This window comes from Culicoides brevitarsis, chromosome 1, assembly GCF_036172545.1.
Source record: "Culicoides brevitarsis isolate CSIRO-B50_1 chromosome 1, AGI_CSIRO_Cbre_v1, whole genome shotgun sequence".
NCBI classification, from domain to species: Eukaryota; Metazoa; Arthropoda; class Insecta; order Diptera; family Ceratopogonidae; genus Culicoides; species Culicoides brevitarsis.
This window is the reverse complement of record NC_087085.1, coordinates 4,474,703-4,494,086: the sequence shown is the minus strand read 5'-3', so window position 1 is coordinate 4,494,086 and position 19,384 is coordinate 4,474,703. Positions and strand designations below refer to the sequence as shown.

General features: G+C 24.2%; 1 protein-coding gene across 1 annotated transcript in view; it reads right to left on the bottom strand.

Annotated features, from left to right (window-relative positions):
• The window catches only part of LOC134837071 (tyrosine-protein kinase-like otk), a 33,159-nt gene extending 21,923 nt beyond the window's left edge, over positions 1–11,236 (bottom strand). Inside the window, exons 1-3 of the mRNA XM_063852387.1 lie at positions 11,191–11,236; positions 9,178–9,306; positions 6,508–6,669 (exon numbers count right to left, since the gene is read on the bottom strand). Coding sequence (XP_063708457.1) covers positions 6,508–6,669; positions 9,178–9,306; positions 11,191–11,236 — 337 coding nt within the window. The remainder of the gene's footprint in view (positions 1–6,507; positions 6,670–9,177; positions 9,307–11,190) is intronic.
• Between the last annotated feature and the right edge of the window lie 8,148 nt (positions 11,237–19,384).

Genomic DNA, 19,384 nt, shown 5'->3' with positions numbered 1-19,384 from the left:
ACATCTTTATTGCAGGAATTTTAATAAAATTATACAGAAACGAGACAGTGACGGAGCAAAACTTTAAAAGTTCTTCAACAAATGAGAATTCCAAACCAAGCAAAAAACTTTTTTTTTTCAGGGAACGAGTCAAAATCCGGCACTGAACGTAGACGAGGAAAAATATGTGAAATATCTAAAATAAATAAAGTGATTGAAAGTTTAATGAAGACATTTTATCATCAAATAAAATACTGCAAATATTGATGTCATGCCAAGCAATAAAAAAAAATTTGTCGACTTTTCAGTCAAGAGCTGTTCTCACTTTTCACAAACGAAAAAAAATTCACAAAGGAAATAATTCTCGGTCTTTTTTTCGACGCACGCCCCACAATTAACGTGACACAAAGGCAACGCAGCATCATCGCACCGTCGACAGTCAACGTCGGGAAATGCTCAGCAAAGCATTAAACTGGAAGAATTAGATCTTGCCACGGTACGCGGCACAAAGTTACAGAATCGAGAACGACAACAACGTAAACAATAAAGGAACAAGCCAAAAAAAAAAAAGGATTAGGAACTTTGTGTACTTTTTATGTTTTTTTGTTTTATTTACTGCTACATTCGTCTTCATTACCACACAAAAGTCGAGAGTAGTTCATACTTCCTGTGTGCTCGTCTTGTTAAATCATTTGTTTTTTTGGTGTCATGATGTCATTACACAAGCTCACGACACACACAAACACTTACCCCAAATACATAAAAGAGAATGTTTTCTCGTGTTTTTCCTGCGTTTTGTGTGCTGCGAGCCGAGAGTTGCGAGATCCGTCAGAATATAAATGAACTTTCGGTACATGACTAAATTGGAGCATGTTTTGCAACGAAGGCAGGATTATAACCAAAACAGACAAATGTAAACATATATCATCATACACATTTTAACAATTTAATTAATTGCAAGTTTTGCCTTAAATCTCTCGTATCTCTCGTTGGAAAGTTTTTTTTTTGCAGTACTTCGTTATGGTTCAGTTTGCAGAGACGAGTCTTATCCAATTTTTCATCAAGATAATAAAATAAAAGATGACAACTACCATTTTCAAACATTTTTCTCTCCCGAAAAAAAAAGAAAAAGTTAGATTTGATCTCTGTTACTGTCTCACAAAATTTTTTCATGTCGGTTTCACATCAAACAATTTTATGGAAATTTAATGTCTCGCGAAATGGAATTGCTATTGTGAATATTTTCATGAAATTTTTTTTTTCATTCTTCTCAAAGTTACAAAAAAAAATAAATAAATTAAAAATTGTTTTTTTTTTAATTTAACATTTTTTTTAATTTTAATTAATTTTTCATTTTAATTTTAATTAATTTTTATTTTTCAAATAAAATTTAAAAATCATAAAAATAAAATAAATTATTTGAAGTTTTATTCAACATTGTTGAAATAATTTTTTTTATTATAATAATTTTTTTTTTAAAAATAAATAAATTTAATTATTTATTTTAAAATAAAAAAAAATAAAAATTAAGTAAAAATATGAAATAAAATAAGAAATCGATCTAAATTTATTTTGACATTTTTAAAATAAGTTTTTAAACTTAAAATGAATATTTAAAAATTATTAAACTAAATTAATTTATTAAAAATAAATAATTTTTTTATCTAAATTTATTTAAAAATAATTTTTTTTGCAAATATTTTTTAATTTTTAATTTAAATAATTCATAAAAAATCAATAAGGTTTTTTTTCAATAAATTTTTTTTTTAATAAAATAAATAAAAAATCATTTAAAAAAATAAAATAAATAGATCAGTAAAAAAAATCATAAATATAAGTCTCTTATAAGTATGCAAAATATCTTGAAATTAAAACTCAAGAACGGATTTACCGCTTTTAAATTTTAGTTCAATTTTATTTTTTTTTAATTATTTTTTTTACTCTTTTAATTATTCACATTAATTTTTTTTATTAAAATTCAAATTAAATTAATTTAAATTTTTATATATAAAAATTTTCACTTAAAAAATTTTAAAATTATTTTTTTTTTTTAGAAAAATATAAAAAATGCGAAACTAGATTTTTTCGCATCACACATGACGAAGAACAACTGATAAGTGAGCCGAACAAAAAAAAAATATATACGTCGATGTCGTTCTACCTTATGGTTATTGGTTGTCTGAGACAACTTCGATACGACTCTACGATGGGAGACGCAAGCAAGAAGCAAAAATGTCAAGTAATAATGTTTTGGAAAATAAGTCACGTTTCTCTCTTTTATATTCTGCGACGTTGTACATTACGAGGCATTAAGCATTAGAACGGGAGACATTTCGATGGAAATGCCTGGTCGTTCGTTCCTTTTTTTTTTTGTTCGTTCGTCAATTTGTGCGGATTTCACGTACCTAAACTCTAATGACTAATGAGCGAATTTGAAGTCAAATAATGAGAAATGTGTGTGTGTGTGTGTGATGGGAAATGTGAGACCCAGTTTTTATTACTGCCACGCATTTCCTTTTTTTTTAAGAGGAAAATTAAAAATGAAATATTTTATTTTTAAGTAGGCGAGGCACAAAACAAGGACAAAATAAGCAGATAAGCATCACGGATACGGGAGAATTTTCCGGTCATTATTTAATAAATACGTTAAATATTGTAGTTACGTGATTGGACTGAAAATAATAAAAAAAAAATAAAATATTTAAAAGGAAATTGATTTTCATATTTTTTATCTCTGAGTTGTTTACGACAAATTTTCTCGACAATTTAACCAATCATTCTCTTTTTGTGCATTTTTTTGTGTCTAACAACAGCTTTTCTTTGTTAAAACTTGGAATAATGTGCAGTTTAAATGTTCAGTGCACTAATTAGTTGCAAAAAAGTTTTCCATTCGCCATGAACAAGTGCATCTGTGATCCTCTCCGTTCATTCATTCCGGCCCATTATAACAGTTTGTTTGGATAATAAAATTGCCTCTTTAACACACAACGATAATTAATTAAATCACATAAAGTTTGTTACAAAACTTGATAATTAATAATAACGACGGATTTATAGAGAGAGCGAGATGCAAGAAACGAGCTGGCTTGCACAAATTATAATCGAAATAGATTGGACAAATGAGAATAAGTATTCTTCGAGGCAATTTTTGCTGAGCATTCATTCGAATTTTTCGTACAAAAGGAGAAAAAAACATAAATTTTGAAGAAAACTTTGTTCATCTTTCAATGTTGCATGCGTAGAAATGCACGGAACAGTACTCGAGATAGCCTCAAGGTATTTCTTAAGTAGTTAAGTTATAATGATGTCTATTTTAGAAGTCTTAACGAGGTTAGGTGTGACAAAAATGCGAATGAATTGTTCTTTTTTTTCGTCGTTGTGAAAAATTTGTTTGAAGAACTTTTGATTTGAAGTTGGAAAAAATTGCATTTTTTTCAATTTAGTGCAAAAAAAAAAAATAAATAAAAATTATTTTTGAAGTTTCAATTTAAAAAAAATAAAAATATTTTAAAATTATTTCAAAAAATTAGAAAATGTTAAAAAAATATTTAAAAAAATTTTATTTTTTTTTTAATTTTAAAAATAATTATTTAAAATTATTTTTTTTTTTATTTTTTTAAATTTTATTAATCAATAAATTTTTGTTTAACTTAAAAAAATTTTTATATTTTTTTTAAATAAAAAAATTAATTAATTTAATTTTTTTATTAAAAATAAATTTAGTGAATTAAATTTTAATTAAAATATTAAATAAAAAATATTAATTTTTTTTATAAATTTATTGATTAATTTATTAATTAAATAAAAAAATAATAAATATTTGAAAAAAAAAAAATTTTTTTTTTTATTTGAAAAATTTTTAAATTAAATAATTAAATCAAATTTGAATAATACTGAATTTCTGAAAAATTAATCTTTTCAAATAATTTTCTCTCAAGAATTTTTTATCAAAATACCATTAAAATATTTTAATATTTTTTTCGTTAAATTTTTATTTATTTAAATAAAATTTTTAAAAATAAAAATAAAACTTAAATATAATTATTTAATAAATGAAAAATTATTTAAATAAAAAAATAAAATTAAAAATACTTATTTTCAAATTTTTTTTTATTTTTTTATTTTTAATAAATTGATCAATAAATTTACAAAAAAAAATAATATTTTTTATTTAAATGGCAATTCAGTCGACTCTTTAGTTAATTAAAACGAATTTCTCATCTGAAATCTGGTTTTTCTTTCAGTTTTTGTAACAAACTGCAAACTCAAATTACGCTCACTCCCACAAATTCCTTCAAGCTTGTAATATTATTCTGGCAAACGCTTTGCCTAAACATACATTTACTTTTTCCTCAACCGCATTTCGTAGGTGTATTTTGGTTTCCTCCGAATTTATGTTGCTTTTTTCCCTCAAATTTAGCTACTTACGTATTCACCGAACACACAAAACGCACTTTTTTCTCCGATACGCGACATTTTTTTCACGAATTTATTCTCTGCCAAACAATAAAATAGACGAAAAAATTCTTTGCCACTCGAAAAAAAAAGTAAATAGAAGGGAAATTGTCAGCTGAGCCCATCATCGCAAGACGTCGACGCGAGTGTTATTTAATGAATGGAACTAATATGGGTAGCAAAAGGGACTACAAGAGGATAATCTTAATTAAAAGGCGACACCTTCGTGTTGAAATTTCCTTCAATTTCCTCTTTTAAGAGAAAAAGGATGAAAAAACGAAACAAAAATGCTCAATATCAATAAAAGCAAAAAAAAAAAAAATGGCAAACAATGATCGAGGAAAAATAAAAAAAAGCACAACATTCCCATTTATTAGCTTAAATTATTATTATTACGACCAACAATGAGTGCTCTGGCTGTATGCAAAAATAAACTAAATGAAAATGGTTTTAATACATAAATAACACACAGACACACGCATTGGAGCATGGCGAGCGGTGAACGGAGTAAAATGCACCGCTCTGTCATCCCCTAATTTGTGTGTCTGTGTTTCATTTCATTTTCGAGCGAACGAGCGACAAACGAACGAACGAACGAGAGAGTCTGATATATTTGTGGTCTTTTTGTTGAACTACTGCTGAACGCAACCATGACTACTCTTCTACCACAATTCGAGATAACTCCGGTCTCTTTTGTATCAGTAGAAAAATTTGTATTATTGTAAAAGCAGCGTGCAAAGGAGAGAATTTTTCCCCGTTACATTTTTCGTTTGAGGTAAGTGCAATTTTTAAAAATATTTTGTAATTTTTTTAAGTTTTTTTTTTAATTTTATTTTTTTTTAATTGTAAAAATTAATTTTAATAAAAATATTTGTTATTTTATTTATTTATTTCATTATTTTTTTTATTTTTTTTTGATAAAATTTTAAAAATAAAAAAAAATTTAAAAAATAAATAATTTGTAATTTAATGTTTTTTTAATAATTTTTAAATTTTAACACGCTAAAAAATTATTATTGAGAATTTTAAATTTTTCATATTTTTTAAGACAATTTAAATTTGAAAATATTTTTTTTTTTTAAAATTATTTTTATTAAAATTTTTTAAAATTAAATTTTTTAATTAATTTTTTAAATAAAAATTTTCTAACTTTTTTTTTAATTTCAAAAAATTTTTAAAAGATTAAAATTACAAATTATTCAATTTTTGTATAAAATTTTATCAAAAAAAAAAAATAAATAAATAAAAATTTTAAAATATAAATTATATTTTAAAAAATAAAATTCTGCTGAAATTCCTATACAAAAGATTAAAAAAAAAACATTTTTTAATTTTTTTTTAAATTTTTCTATTTATTTTTTTATCGAAATTTTATTAATTTTTTTTTTTTTAATTTTTTCTAATTTTTTAATTATTTTGTTTATGTTGAAAAACCTCAAATATTAAAAAAAATATTTTATGAAATATTTTCATTTTTAAATGTTTGAAAAAAAAATAATTTTTGATGAAATTTGAAACATTTTTTGAATTTTCACTTGCCTCAATGAAATTCTGCATTTCTATGTTTACTTCTGTGCATTTATTTACCTAAAAGAATTAACGAAAAATCCACTTTGTCGTCGTCGTCGGCAGTGCCGAGAGTTGGCATAGCAACCTTTGAATGTTTTTAGGCCATAAAATTTTATGGCCTTTGTCAGAAATAGAAAGGGGCCCTTTTTCCTACTGTTTCTTACTTATTCCACAAAAATAGAAGAGGGCTAAATAAACTATAACGTTTGATACCCCCAACGTTTCGTTCGTGTAATTCCGTACATGTCATATCTCGGAATCAGCCTATCAGTGCGAGCATTTTCGACTTTATTTCTTTTTTATGAGTGCAGTGAACTCGAGAGGAAAGTCATAAAAGTTACTTTTCTTCTTATGCTTTTACAAATTTCGTTGATTAAAAAATTATTTCTTTCTTTCTTTTTTTTTTATTTTGATCACTTAAGGGCCTTTTAGAATTCTCAAACACGCACGAAAAATTATTTCGTCGTTAACACGCTTTAAAAAAAACAAATGACATAAACTTACATATGACATCTAATCGGGCTTCTGATGTTGTCTCGCGCGCTCCTGTTGATTTGCTGTAAGCAATGCACGCATACTCGCCAACATCTTGTGTCTTATTAACGACTTGGATATGTAAATTGCTGCCATTCTGATAAACGCGATCTGATGTTTCTAATGGATTTCCTATAAAGAGAGGAAAAAAACAAAATAAATTTATAAGATAAAGCGTTGAAAAATTATTAATTTTTACTATCTGTGTCTAATTTGTTTAAAAGATTCCAATAAAATAAAAAGAAAATAGATAAAAAATTTTATTATAATCTCTCAAATTATTATCATAAAAACGATGAGATGACAAATTTTTAAACATTTTAAATTATTTTTTAAAAAATTGATTTTATGTCAAAAAAAATTGTCTGTTCAAAAAATTCTAAACACCATCTGAATATTCAGTAAATTTTTTTACAAAATTAAAATAATTACTTTTTTTTAAATTTTTATGAAAATTCGTGAAATTTTAGTAAAATAAAAAAAAATGTAATATTAAAAATTTAATTTAAAATTTTAATTAATTATTATTAATTATTTTTTTTAATTTAAAATAAAAATAAAATAAAATTTTTATTTTAAAAAATATTTAAATTATATAAAAAAATATTTTTTAATAAATTAATTTAAATTAATTAAAATTTTTTAATTAAATTCAAAAAATATTTTTTAAACAAAAATTTGAATTTTATATTTTTAAATTTATTATTAATTTTTAAAATTTTAATTTTAATTAAATTTAAAAATTAAAAAAAAATTATTTTAAAAATTAAATTAAATTAAAATTTTAAAAATAGGAAAATTAAAAAAAAAAATAATAAATTTTTAAATTGAATTAAAAATATTTTTATAATAAAATTATTTTTTTAATATTTAAAATATTTATTATTAAGAATAAAAAAAAATATTTTAAAAAATTTTCAAAAATCATTTTTTAAACAAAAAAAAAATTAAATAAAAATTAAAAAAAAAACGTAAATGCGACTAAGCTAATTTTTCACATCTTCTTTTCTATTTCGATATTTTACAAAAAAAAATATATGTGAGTCGTCGAATTATAGAGCGATTAGGCAAATTATGCGAAGTCGCGCATGCTGAAAGTTATTAATTTTGTATAATAAAATAATAATCGAATCAACATTCGTGTCTCTCTCTTTACAAATTTTTCTTAATGTTCGCACGAAGGCAGCCTTCGAGCATCAAACCGCCTCTCACCCGTCGAATGGATATAATGTAGCACGAAATTAGCCATTAAACGGAGAAGAAAAGAGAGTTCCGTTTTATTTTTATTGCCAATTTTTATTCGTTTTCTATTCAAACTTTTTCAATTTATTTATTTATTGATATTCCCACCGTTCGTCATCCGCAGAAGCGATCACGAACATCACGAGAAGCAAAAAAGATAAAACATTTTGTTCAATAAATTTGGTTATCAGGCGCCAATAGTTTCTAAAAAAAATACGCAAAAATGACGAAATTCGAGATGATTTTGCATTAAATGAATCATCGTCGTCAACAGTATCGACGAACGAGTTTTCGAAACCCGATAATTTTTTAAAAATAATCCCAAAAAATTTTATGAATATTAATTCCGTAAGTCGTTATGGCGATAATAATATCAGCTTTGAGGAACATCAAACACGAACCGTCCTAAAACAAAACCAAAGAAACAAATTTTTTCGGTTAAAAAGTTAAGAGAAACAAAAAAAAAGGGAAACCGATAAAGAAAGAAGCTAAGTAAGGCAGTAAGATTTATGAAAACGGAACGACTGAAGACGATAAGAGAACGCGGAGACAAATAATTATCAGCAGCATTCGATCCAGACTTAGTTAAACGAAAAGACGAGGCAAGTTATGACGACATAAATAAGGCTTAGTAGCTAAATCGCCGTTTATAGAAAAAAAAGTAACAGAGAATGTGTGGATTAGCCCAATATTGATGACTTTTCGACATGATCTGAATCGCTGATAAAAATGAAAAATAATTCACCTGCCCGGTGTCATAACTTTCTCCGAGAGACTGAGAGAAAAGGACACTTTTTATGATCTCTTACTTTATTTTTATATCGGAGATTTATAACTCCATTAATTATGGACTCTAATTTTTTTCTTTTTTTTTTAGAAAATCTACGCAGCGACGAGAAGACGAAGTAGAAAAAATTTGAAAAGGCACTAAAATGACCAAACAGCCGGAAAATCGCATAAAATTCCGTATTTATTTCACGTATTGCAGTAAAAATTGCCTTCAGGTGAATTGATATAATACAAAAGATGTGAATTTTACGGTTATGATTATATTGCATCGAAAGCTGCTGCTGCTACACTCACACGATATGAATCGGAAAATTTTGCAAAAAAAAAAAAAATAAATAGCACAAAACCGATTTAAATCGAACTGATGCTGTTCTGTTCCCATTTTATTGTTATCCGAGATGCGCTCATGCGACTGACTTGCACAATATTTTTTTTTCGTTCTGACACAAAAAAAAAATTGTGAATGATCGCAGGATAAATTTTTATATTATGTCGAGGAAATGGAGCTAGAAGATGATGTCGACGATGATGATGATTGGAAATCATAACAATCAACAAAAGAGAGAGGTTCACACATGCAGGAAATGGAATTTAAAGCAAAACTCTTACCGTTCAGTGTCCAGATGTACGTTAGATCGTCATTATTATTTTCTGCTTTGCATCGAAATATCACGGAATCGCCTTCGATTACCTTTTGATTTTCCGGCGTCACGAGAAATTGGCTGTTGGCGAAGGGAGCTGTGAATGAGAAAAATAATTTGAGGTAAGTTTTAAATTTAATTTTTTTTTTATTGTTTTAGGTTCAAATTAATTCAATATTGACGAGCAATCTGCGAGACAATTGTTTCTAAAATTAAAGGTAAGTTAATTTTTTCTTATAATTAATATTTCTGTTATTCCAATTAATTCAAACCAAGCAAAATAATAATGAAAATTATACTGCCCGATCGTATTTTTCGATTTCAACTTTTCATTTAAAAAAAATGTTGCATGAGATTTTTTGATGGTTTTGTGTTAGTTAGGCCTAAAGTAGTCGAAAAAAATTAAATTTAAAATCCTGAAATGAGCTTCATTGATGTAATTGTTCGTTGAGCTTTTCTATAATTTTTTAAATTTAAAAAAAATTTTTTTTTTTAATAATTTGAATTTTTTTTTCAAAAAAAAAATTTTTTTTTTTTTTTGTTCAACAATTAAAAAATTTTTTTTTTGCAAAAAAATAATAAAGAAAATATTTTTTTAAAATTCAAAAAATAAATTATTTTAAAAATTTAAATTTTTTGACAAAAAAATAAATAATTTATTTAAATAAAAAAAAAATAAACTTTTAAAAGAAATATGCATTTTAATTTTTTTAAAAGTAAATTAAGTATTTTTTTAGAGTAAAGAAATTAAAAATAAAGAAATTTTTTACAAAAATTCATAAAAAATGTTTCTTTAATATCTTTTAAATGAAAAAATATTTATTTTAATTAAAGTTAAGTAAATTTTTTTAATTTTAAAAAATTTTTTTAATTTTTAAAATTTTAAAAATCATTTTTTTAATAAATTTAAAAAAAAATAAATATTTTTTTAATTTTTTTTAACTTTAAAATTATTTTTTTTACAAAATATTAAAAAAAAAAATAAAGAAATTAAAATTTTTTTTTTTTATATAAAAATTTTTTTTTTTTTGAAAAAAAAAAATTTTAGAAATCTTCTTAAATCGTTTTTAAAAATTTTTTTTTTTTTTGCTTAAAAATTTTTAAACTTAAGTTTATCAAGAAATTTAAAAAATATATTTTCTTTAAAAAAATGAAAAAAAAAATAAAAAAGAAACAAAATAAAGAAAATTATAACGAGCAGTTCAATAAAATTTAAAAAAAATCAAATTTAATTCCTTTGTTAAAAAAAATCCTATGACAAAAATTTTCAACTTATATATCTTAATTAAAAAATTTCCTTTAATCTTGCTAAAAGTCATCAATTTATGTCATCCTAAAAATATCAAGAAAACAAATAATAATTCTTGTAATTAAGCACTTCAATTGGGCATTTCATCTTTGTTTCTTTATTTTTGCTTCTTCTCCTGCTCAACAACAATTGACCAAGGAAACGAAGACGAAGAAGAAGACAAGGATTATTTACACAAGACTTTTCTTTTGTTACGTGCCTCAACACGACAAAAAGCAATCCTAAAGCATTGTTAATTTTATCAAAACAGATTTAATTGTTTTTCTCCAAGCTTTCAAAGTAAAATCGTTCCTCTTTGGGCGTGCTTATCACTTGTAACTTTCTTCCTGCTTCAATACCGATTTATCTTATTTATTTATTTATTTTAAATCTCTCGTGTATTTATTTTGGTAATTACTATCTTCGTCGTCTCTAACTCCATTATATTAACATTATTTGAAAATTTTCGACATACTTGGATATTAATAGAAAGGTAGATCTCTCCCGATTATTTTATGATTATTTGTTCCTCCTTTCAATCCTCGAAATTTTTTGGCATTGTCTTGAAGTGAACGAGATATGTTGATGAGATAATGTTGTTTGTTTTGAATGATGATGAGAATTTCGAGATAAAAAGCTCGTAGATAAATAATAAAGCGTGCAATATATTTCGTACGCGTTCGGAATACAAACAGTCGCCCGTGTGAGAGATGCCATGATTAGGCTTTTCATTAGGCATGATGACGAGTTTCTCCCCGAATCTGGGGACAAAAGACAGAAGAAGAAGAAAGATGTTGTCCTTTATTTATTTATTCATGTGCATTTTTTGTCTACGGCTGTCAACTCATTAAATAAGAGGTTTGTACGAGCAAAAAAAGGGCACCGCCATTCATTTCGTACGACTTCATACATTATGCAGGTAGCAAAACGGGCTCGATGCTATTTCTATTATTTTTTGCTGAATACAATTTTTTTCGTCTATTTTTACGGCAAAAGCAGGAATTGAAAGCCGAGCAAACCAGAGCAAGAATGAAAGGAATATAATATGTGAAACACATAAAAAAGCTACTATACGGAGATTAGATTGTGTGCGGAATAGAAATGTATGACATTGTATCGAGTATTGTTGAAAAAAAAACAGAAGAAATGTATTATTTTTTGTGGTATGTTTTTTCGATTATTTTATTTTTGGCTGGGGAGTTGGATTGTTATTATTTTTTTTTCTGCCTGTCTTCAATATTGGTTGGCATGAAATTTGAAGCAGGTACAATATGTTTCTTTTTTTGTTCGTTCGTCTTTTCTCTCTTTCTACTAATAATAGTAATGATGATAGTAAAAATAAACTCGACAAAGGAGAGGATTTTTTGATAAATTACCAATGTTGGGTAATTATTTGTTTCTTTTGATGCCGAGTGTTGGCAGGTCGGGAAGCTTCCTTGTACAAGATAAAAATCTTGTTTTTGTGTGACTTTTGATGGTTTGACAAGTTCAAAGTGTTGAAATCAGGTGAAAAATTACAAATTTTAGAGAAAATTTCGCTCTTATTTTATTTTTTAAATTTTTTTAATTCATAAATAATTTTGAGATTTTAAAATTTTTGACATGTGTCAAAATTTATTTTCAATAATTTTTTTGAAAATTAAAAAAAAATTGTAAAAAATTACACAAAATAATTTTAAAAAAATTTTTAAAAGATGATATTTTAATAAAAATTGAATTAAGTGTCAAATTTTGACATTCGAATTTTTTTTTGACAGGTGTCAAAATTATTTTAATTTTTTTTTGTTTTCATTTAAAAATTTGCATAGTTTAATAAAAATTGATAAAAAAAAATTTCAAAAGTTGATATTTTTTTTTAATTAAAATTAATTTAAATTTTATTTAATTTTTTTTTTATTTTAATTATTTTTAAAAAAAAAATTTTTATTTATTTAAAAATTTGAAAAAATATTAATTTTAGTAAAAAAAAAATAATGAAAATTTATTAAAATGTCATTAATTTCACACATTTAAATCCGAAAATTTGATAGTTTAAATTTTTTTGAAAAGTGTCAAAATTAATTTTTAATAAAATTTTATTTTTTTAATTTAAAGATTTGGAAAAAAATAATTTTAGTGAAAAATTACACAAAGTAAACTAAAAAAAAATTAAAAGTTTATATTTTAATAAAAATTAAATAAAATGTTAAAAATTTTAAATGTCAAAGTTTGACAACTTATTTTTTTTTTCACAAAAAATAATTTTTCTTTAAAAAAATAAGTTTTTTGTATGTCAATTTTCATTAAAAAATATCATTAGAATATTTTTCATATGATAAAAAATTCAATTGTAAAATTTTCAAATTTATTCCATGAATTTATCCCGTCAAAAAATTTTAAAAGTTTTAATAATTTTAATAATCAAGTTAAAGTCGTATAAAAGCATGACATGAGCTCACAAAGTTAACAAAATTTTACAAGTTTTAAACTCAATATCCACTGAAAACCATCAAAAATTCAAATTTAATAAGCATTCTATCGAATTACTTCACGTTGAGTGCCTGGATGAAAGTTTCGAAAATTTTTGAAGATTAAAAAACGAAACTTTTCCTTCTTTGAGCGAAGTAGAAATCTGCATGCAACAGCAAAAAAACTCTCAAGTGCCTAGTTTTCCGTGAAAAGCTGCTTTTTTCCACAAAAATGGGCACAAAAATCCTTTCATTTTAAAATATTTTAATTTTCTCGTAATTCCATGAAGCACGTCATAACACAACAAGACATAAACGCTTTATGCCTTTTCTCATCATCATGAAAATGCAAAAATTTCCTTTTCTGTGTCATAACATGAGCTCTCTTTGTTTACCCTAGTTAACACATAAAAAGTTAATAACGTCATTATTTTTTCTTCCTCGTGAAACTACCTCTCTCTCACATATGAGATTTTGTGTGAAAACTTTATTAAAAAAAAAAAAAAAAATAAAATTTTCGGGAAAAAGTTGTAAAAATTAAAGTCAAACGTTTTTTTAAGTGTCTTCATAAAAGAAATTTTTAACGAAAAAAAAAATTAAATGAAAAATATTTTTTCTTTTGTTTTCTTTGCGCGCGTGTTTTACGAAGTCGAGCGATATAATGAGCTGCAAATATGATTAAAAATTAATGTTTTTTCGTATTATACTCATGAAAAAGGTAAAAAAGTGATTTTTTTGAAACATGTTAACAATATTTGCTCGATTTAATTAATTCAATTATTCTATTCTCCTATTTTCTTGTCGAGTTATTTTTTTGCTTCGAGTGGAGTCGAATTAAATTATGGAAACGTGTGTATTATTTTTACCCTTCCCTGCGATGAAACGTGTTAAACAGTAATAATTTTGTCGTTCGAAGTAGTGTTTGTGTGTGTAGTAAATATTTTTGGCTCCCTCTAAAAATATAAAATAAAATTATACCGAGAGAATTTTACGACTTTTGGAAAAATTATTACCTTTCTCGTTTTATAAAGAGGGCCCTTCGTTCGTGCAATGCGCTGATATGCGACGACGAGGCCGACATTAAAAAAAAGGGGGTTCCATTTTTTGTCATTATTGCCATTCGTTCGTTTATTCGCTCCTTTGGCATTACTTTAATCCACGTGACTCATAAATAAATACAATCCCGAATGAACGAAATTTTTCCCTCTTCCCGATGCATGCCGTGTGGCGACGAGTTATTGCTGTAATTCGTTCTGATAATAGTATAACAAAGTCAAATGTTTCGGGTATGCACGAGAGTGAACATCAAGTAGGATGATGATGTAAAATCGGATTCCCTGTACAGGCACAACAATTGTAATATTATGATACATTTACTTTATTACCAATTCTCTCTCTTTCTCTTAGGGTGCCTCGGAATAAAAAACAACAAATAAACAAAAGTTTTGAGCAAGGAGATGATATCTTGGATGTTCATCCTCGTGCCAAATGATGCAGTAACAGTAGGAAAGAGGTGACTCGAGAAATATGTATTGGTGCAAATGGTATTGGTATCATTATTTATCATAAGGCTAAGACAATTTTTCGAAATTATTGAACATCGCAAAATATTTTTTTAAAAAAAATTTTTAACAAGTTCTTAACTTAAAAGTTATTATTAATTAATAATTATTTTAAAATTTTAATCATTTTTAGATTTTTTAATTTAATAATAATTAATAATTATTTTATTTTATATTTTTTTTTTAATTTTGAAAAATTTTTTGAATTCATTTAATTTCTTTTTTATTTTTATTATTTTTTTTCAATTTTGATAAAAAGTTAAAAAATCTACTTTTTTATTTATTTTATTTTTTTTTTATTAAAAAAAAATATTTAATTTATTTATTATTGATTTTTATATTTATTAAAAGTTTAAAATTTTTTTTAAAAATTCAATTTAAAAGATTAAATTTTCATAATTACAGAAATTAATAGTTTTAAATATTTTTATTTAATTTAATTATTTTTATTTAATTTTTAATTTATTTTAATTTAATTAAATTAAATAATTTTAAGAATTTTAATTTAATTAATTACCTAATTTAATTAAAATTTTAATATTTTTAATAAGGGCCAAAACAAAAATCTAAAATGTTTTCTAATTTTTATTAATTTTAACAAATTTTTTGTATATCGAGTATCAAAACATAAAAATTTTCAAAATTTTATACTTTTTTTTGAAAAAAATTTCTTGAAAATGATAAAAATTTACTTAAAATAAATTATTTTTTTTAATTTTTTTAGATTTTTATTGATTATTTTTAATGATCAAAAAATTAAAATTAAAAAAAATCATCAAATTAATTAACATGAAACATTTTCCTTTGTTGCATCCGCCTAAATATGCCCGAATGTGATACGAGTTAATCTTCTTAAATATTGTAATAGATTAACATTTGTCGAGTGCACATCCACACATTTCCTGCAAACGTTGAATATCAAAGGAAACAGTAACTGACGAAACGTTTCAATTTTCGCAGAATGAATCATCCTGTTACGGATGGGATTTCCCATTTCAAAAGTTTTCCCTCTGGAAACGTTAAGACTTTGTTAATAAACATTCCTTCTAAGAGGACTTGAGGAACGATAATAATAATAAAAAATTTAAAATATCGAGTAAACAAATATTTTTAATAAACAGAGCGCTCATCTGTTGAAAAAGTTTCAAGTAAACATCGAAAAAAAAAACTAAACTTTACAAATTATCTCAGTTTATGCATTTATCAAAAAGAGATAAATCAAACGAAATGCACTGAACACTAACACAGAGCGATGCGTTGTTAAAGAGTTCATTTGATGTTGTTGTTGATATTTTTCACCCACAGGATGTTTATACGAGGCAAGAACAAGAAAATAACATTAACAAATCAAATGGGACATAATTCCACGCTAGATGGATGGATGGATGTGTTTTGTTGTTTTTTTGGCTTCCTTTTGTACGTCGCTTGGTTTTTCGATGACAAAAGTCGCAGTTAAATCTACAAAAAGTGACAATATGCTTTTGTGTCGCTTGATAATGTTTGAACAAGAACGGATTGATTTCGAGTCAAAGAAAAAATTGAAATTTCTGTACAAATATTTTTAATAAGAAGCTCTGTAGGTGACTTTGCAAAACAGACAAATTTAGGTCTTTGACATTTTATTGTGATTTCTCGGATTTCATGTCAAAAGAAATTTCACAAAGATTTATCTTTTACGAAAATTGTGGTTTGATTTTGTTGAGAATTAATTAATAACTATGGAAATAAATTTGTGAATGACTTTAAATTATTTTGAGTCGAAATACGATTAAATTTATTTTTTTTATTTAAAAAAATTAATAAAATTATTAAATTTAGCTAATTAATTTTATTTTTTTAAATTATTTAAAAATATTAAAATTCTTTAAATTTTTTTAACAATTTTTTCTTGAACAAATTTTTTTTAATATCCATATGTTTTCTAATTTTTTAAAACAAATTTATTTTTTTTTTTTAATTTAATTTTTTTTTTATTAATTAAAGTATGTATGTATTTATTTTAAAAATTTAAAATTTTTTTTAATTTCGTATGATTTTTTCGAGAATAATTTTAAAAAAATAAAATTTAATTTTAAAATAATTTTTACTCAAATAAATTAAAAACCTAATTGAAAAAAAAAACAATTAAAAATTATTTTTAAATAAATAAAAAAAAAATTATTAAAATTAAAATAATTTTTTATTGTTTTTTTTTTAATTTAAAAATATTATTTAATTATTTAAAAAAAATAATTCTCAAACATAAAATCATTAAATTTAATTATTTAAATTCTTGAAAAAAAATATTAAAATTCTTTTTAATGTTTTAAAAAATAATTCCGATTTTTTTTTTTTTTTTTTTGATTTAAATAATAAAAAAATTATTTTATGTAAATTTAATTTATTTTTATTTTATTTAAATAATTAATTTAATTTGATATTAATTTAAAAAAAAAAATAAAATTCAAATTAAATTTTAACATAATTTTCACAAAAAAATCGTACTTTCGCCTCAAAATAATCTAAGTTCAAAGATCTCCATGCTCTTATTAATTAATTCTCAACAACAATAGTCACACCACATTTTGCATCCACAAAAGACAAAGGCTTGATGAATTGGATTTCAACACTTGGCTCACCTTTACCAACATTCGGTTTGGTTGTCAAGGTTGCTCTAAATTCCTCTCAAATTTATTAAATAACTACTGCTCACATTTTACATCGAAATTCTGAATTCAACTCCAATTCCAGGTATTCTCAAATTATTAATTCCTTCAAAAGGTTTCTTCTCTCGCATCTTAAATTATTTAGATAAATTCCTCTTTTGATATGGAATTATCTGCTCTTTCATGAATTTTAACTAAAAACTATTTATTTAATCCATATTAATTAATAATCCTTTATCTGCCTTCTTTCGTTTTTTTTTCTTTTTGACTAAAAGCTCTTGTTTTTAATTTAATTATGAAAAAAAACGAAAAAAAGAGTTAAATGTTCTTAAAAGTTTAAGTTTGTGAGCAAACAAGCCACACCGATGCAATACGATAATGTTAGTTATTTTTAGATTGTCTCGTCTGTACGCGTATTTTTTAATGTAGAACCAATGTAATGATGACGATAAAAAGGAGATTACTTACAAAGGAACACCGACAATAATATTAGCCGACAAATGCACTGAATTAAACTGGTTTTCCCGTACATTTTGACGGTGTCGTCGTCGTCGTTGTCGAAGAAGAAGAAGGGAATATAATGATATTACACACGATGCACGCTTTTTATCTGAAATATTTTTTTTCTTTCTCTTCCTTTTTTTTGTATTATTTTATATTATTATTATTATTACATTTATTGCTGCTCTTTGCTTCTTCTTCTTCTCTTTTTGTTTTTTATCTCATATTTTATTTTTTATTTTTTTGTGTGTGCCTTTTATTAATAAAATAATAATAATAACAACTTCAGCTGCCAATGCATTGAAGTTTTAGGCATTCATCTCGCGATATTTTCAATTTAAAAGCATTTGTTTCACTCTGAATCGCCTCCTCTTTCGCACTCTTGGCAACTTTTTAATATTTTATAAATGAATTACTTTACATATTATATTGCAGCAGGAACAACACCAGAATGCACTTTATCCGAGCACAATGATAATCTCCAGCGTTTTTCTCGTAATATTATTACAAAGTGCTGCTATCACTTTTCCAGACACTTTTTTTTTGTATTTTAATTTTTTTTACACTTTTTTTTTTATTTCGTTGTTGTTAAATGAGAATATGCAACTTTTATGCAAATTACTGAAGAATAATATTAAGCTTATGTTTTTCTTTCATTCATATAAATAAATATTTTTGTTTTTTTTTTCACTGCACTTTGGGTACTTTCTTCATTTTACGCCGCACGAAAAAAATACGACCGATTACTTGAAGCTCGCACAATGAACTGAGTTGTTATTTTGGTTTGCCGGCTTACGGTAAAAAGATATGGGCACTCATTGTCACTCAAAGGCACTCATTGTCACTCACGGCACTCTCGACAAATCCCAATGCAAAAAAAAAGAAACATGCCCCAGGTGACAAACAACGACTTCTGACCGGCCCCAGGTGACAATCAAATGTCGGTACGTGACCCAGCTCACAGAAAATGATTTTGTACATTTCCCAGCTCACAGAAAAAAATTCTGTACAAACACTATGCTCACATACGGGTTTCTGTAGCGACGTACAGACATCATCGTACCGTGTATGTGTATAGAAACAGGCATCCAGGCTGGAATAATGGAAGTCATATTGGAAAGCAAATGAACCGAAAATGGAAAATGGAAGGAGAAAATGAATTAATTTTTATAGCAACGAGAAAAAAATTATTTAAATGTTTAATTAAAATTAGATTAATTTAATTTAAAATTAAAATTGAATTAAAATAAATTTTAATTAAATAAATAAAATATAATTAAATTAAATAATTACAAGAAAAAAATTTAAATTGAATGTTAAATTTGGTCAATTAATTGTTTTATTAAATATTTTAATTTTTTTTAAATTTTTAATTTAATTTTTTTTTACAAGAAATTTTTTTTTAAATTTTTTCGACGGATTTTTTTTTTCATTTAAATTTTTTTCGTTGAAGAATGACGTTTATTCAGTTATGAAGTTTTATGTGAGGTAGTGTATTATTTTAATTCAATTAAAAATATTAATTTATTTCATTATGGTGCATTTATTGTTTTTGTATTGAATTATTTATTTATAATTGAATTGCATTTTTTTTAAATTTTATTTTTTTTTATTAAATTATAATAAATTATTTTTGTTGATATTTTTCAGAGAAACTTATGAAAGAAATTCAATTAAAATTAACTCATTCAATTTTTGTGTGGATATGAAAAAAACATGATTCCTTGAAATA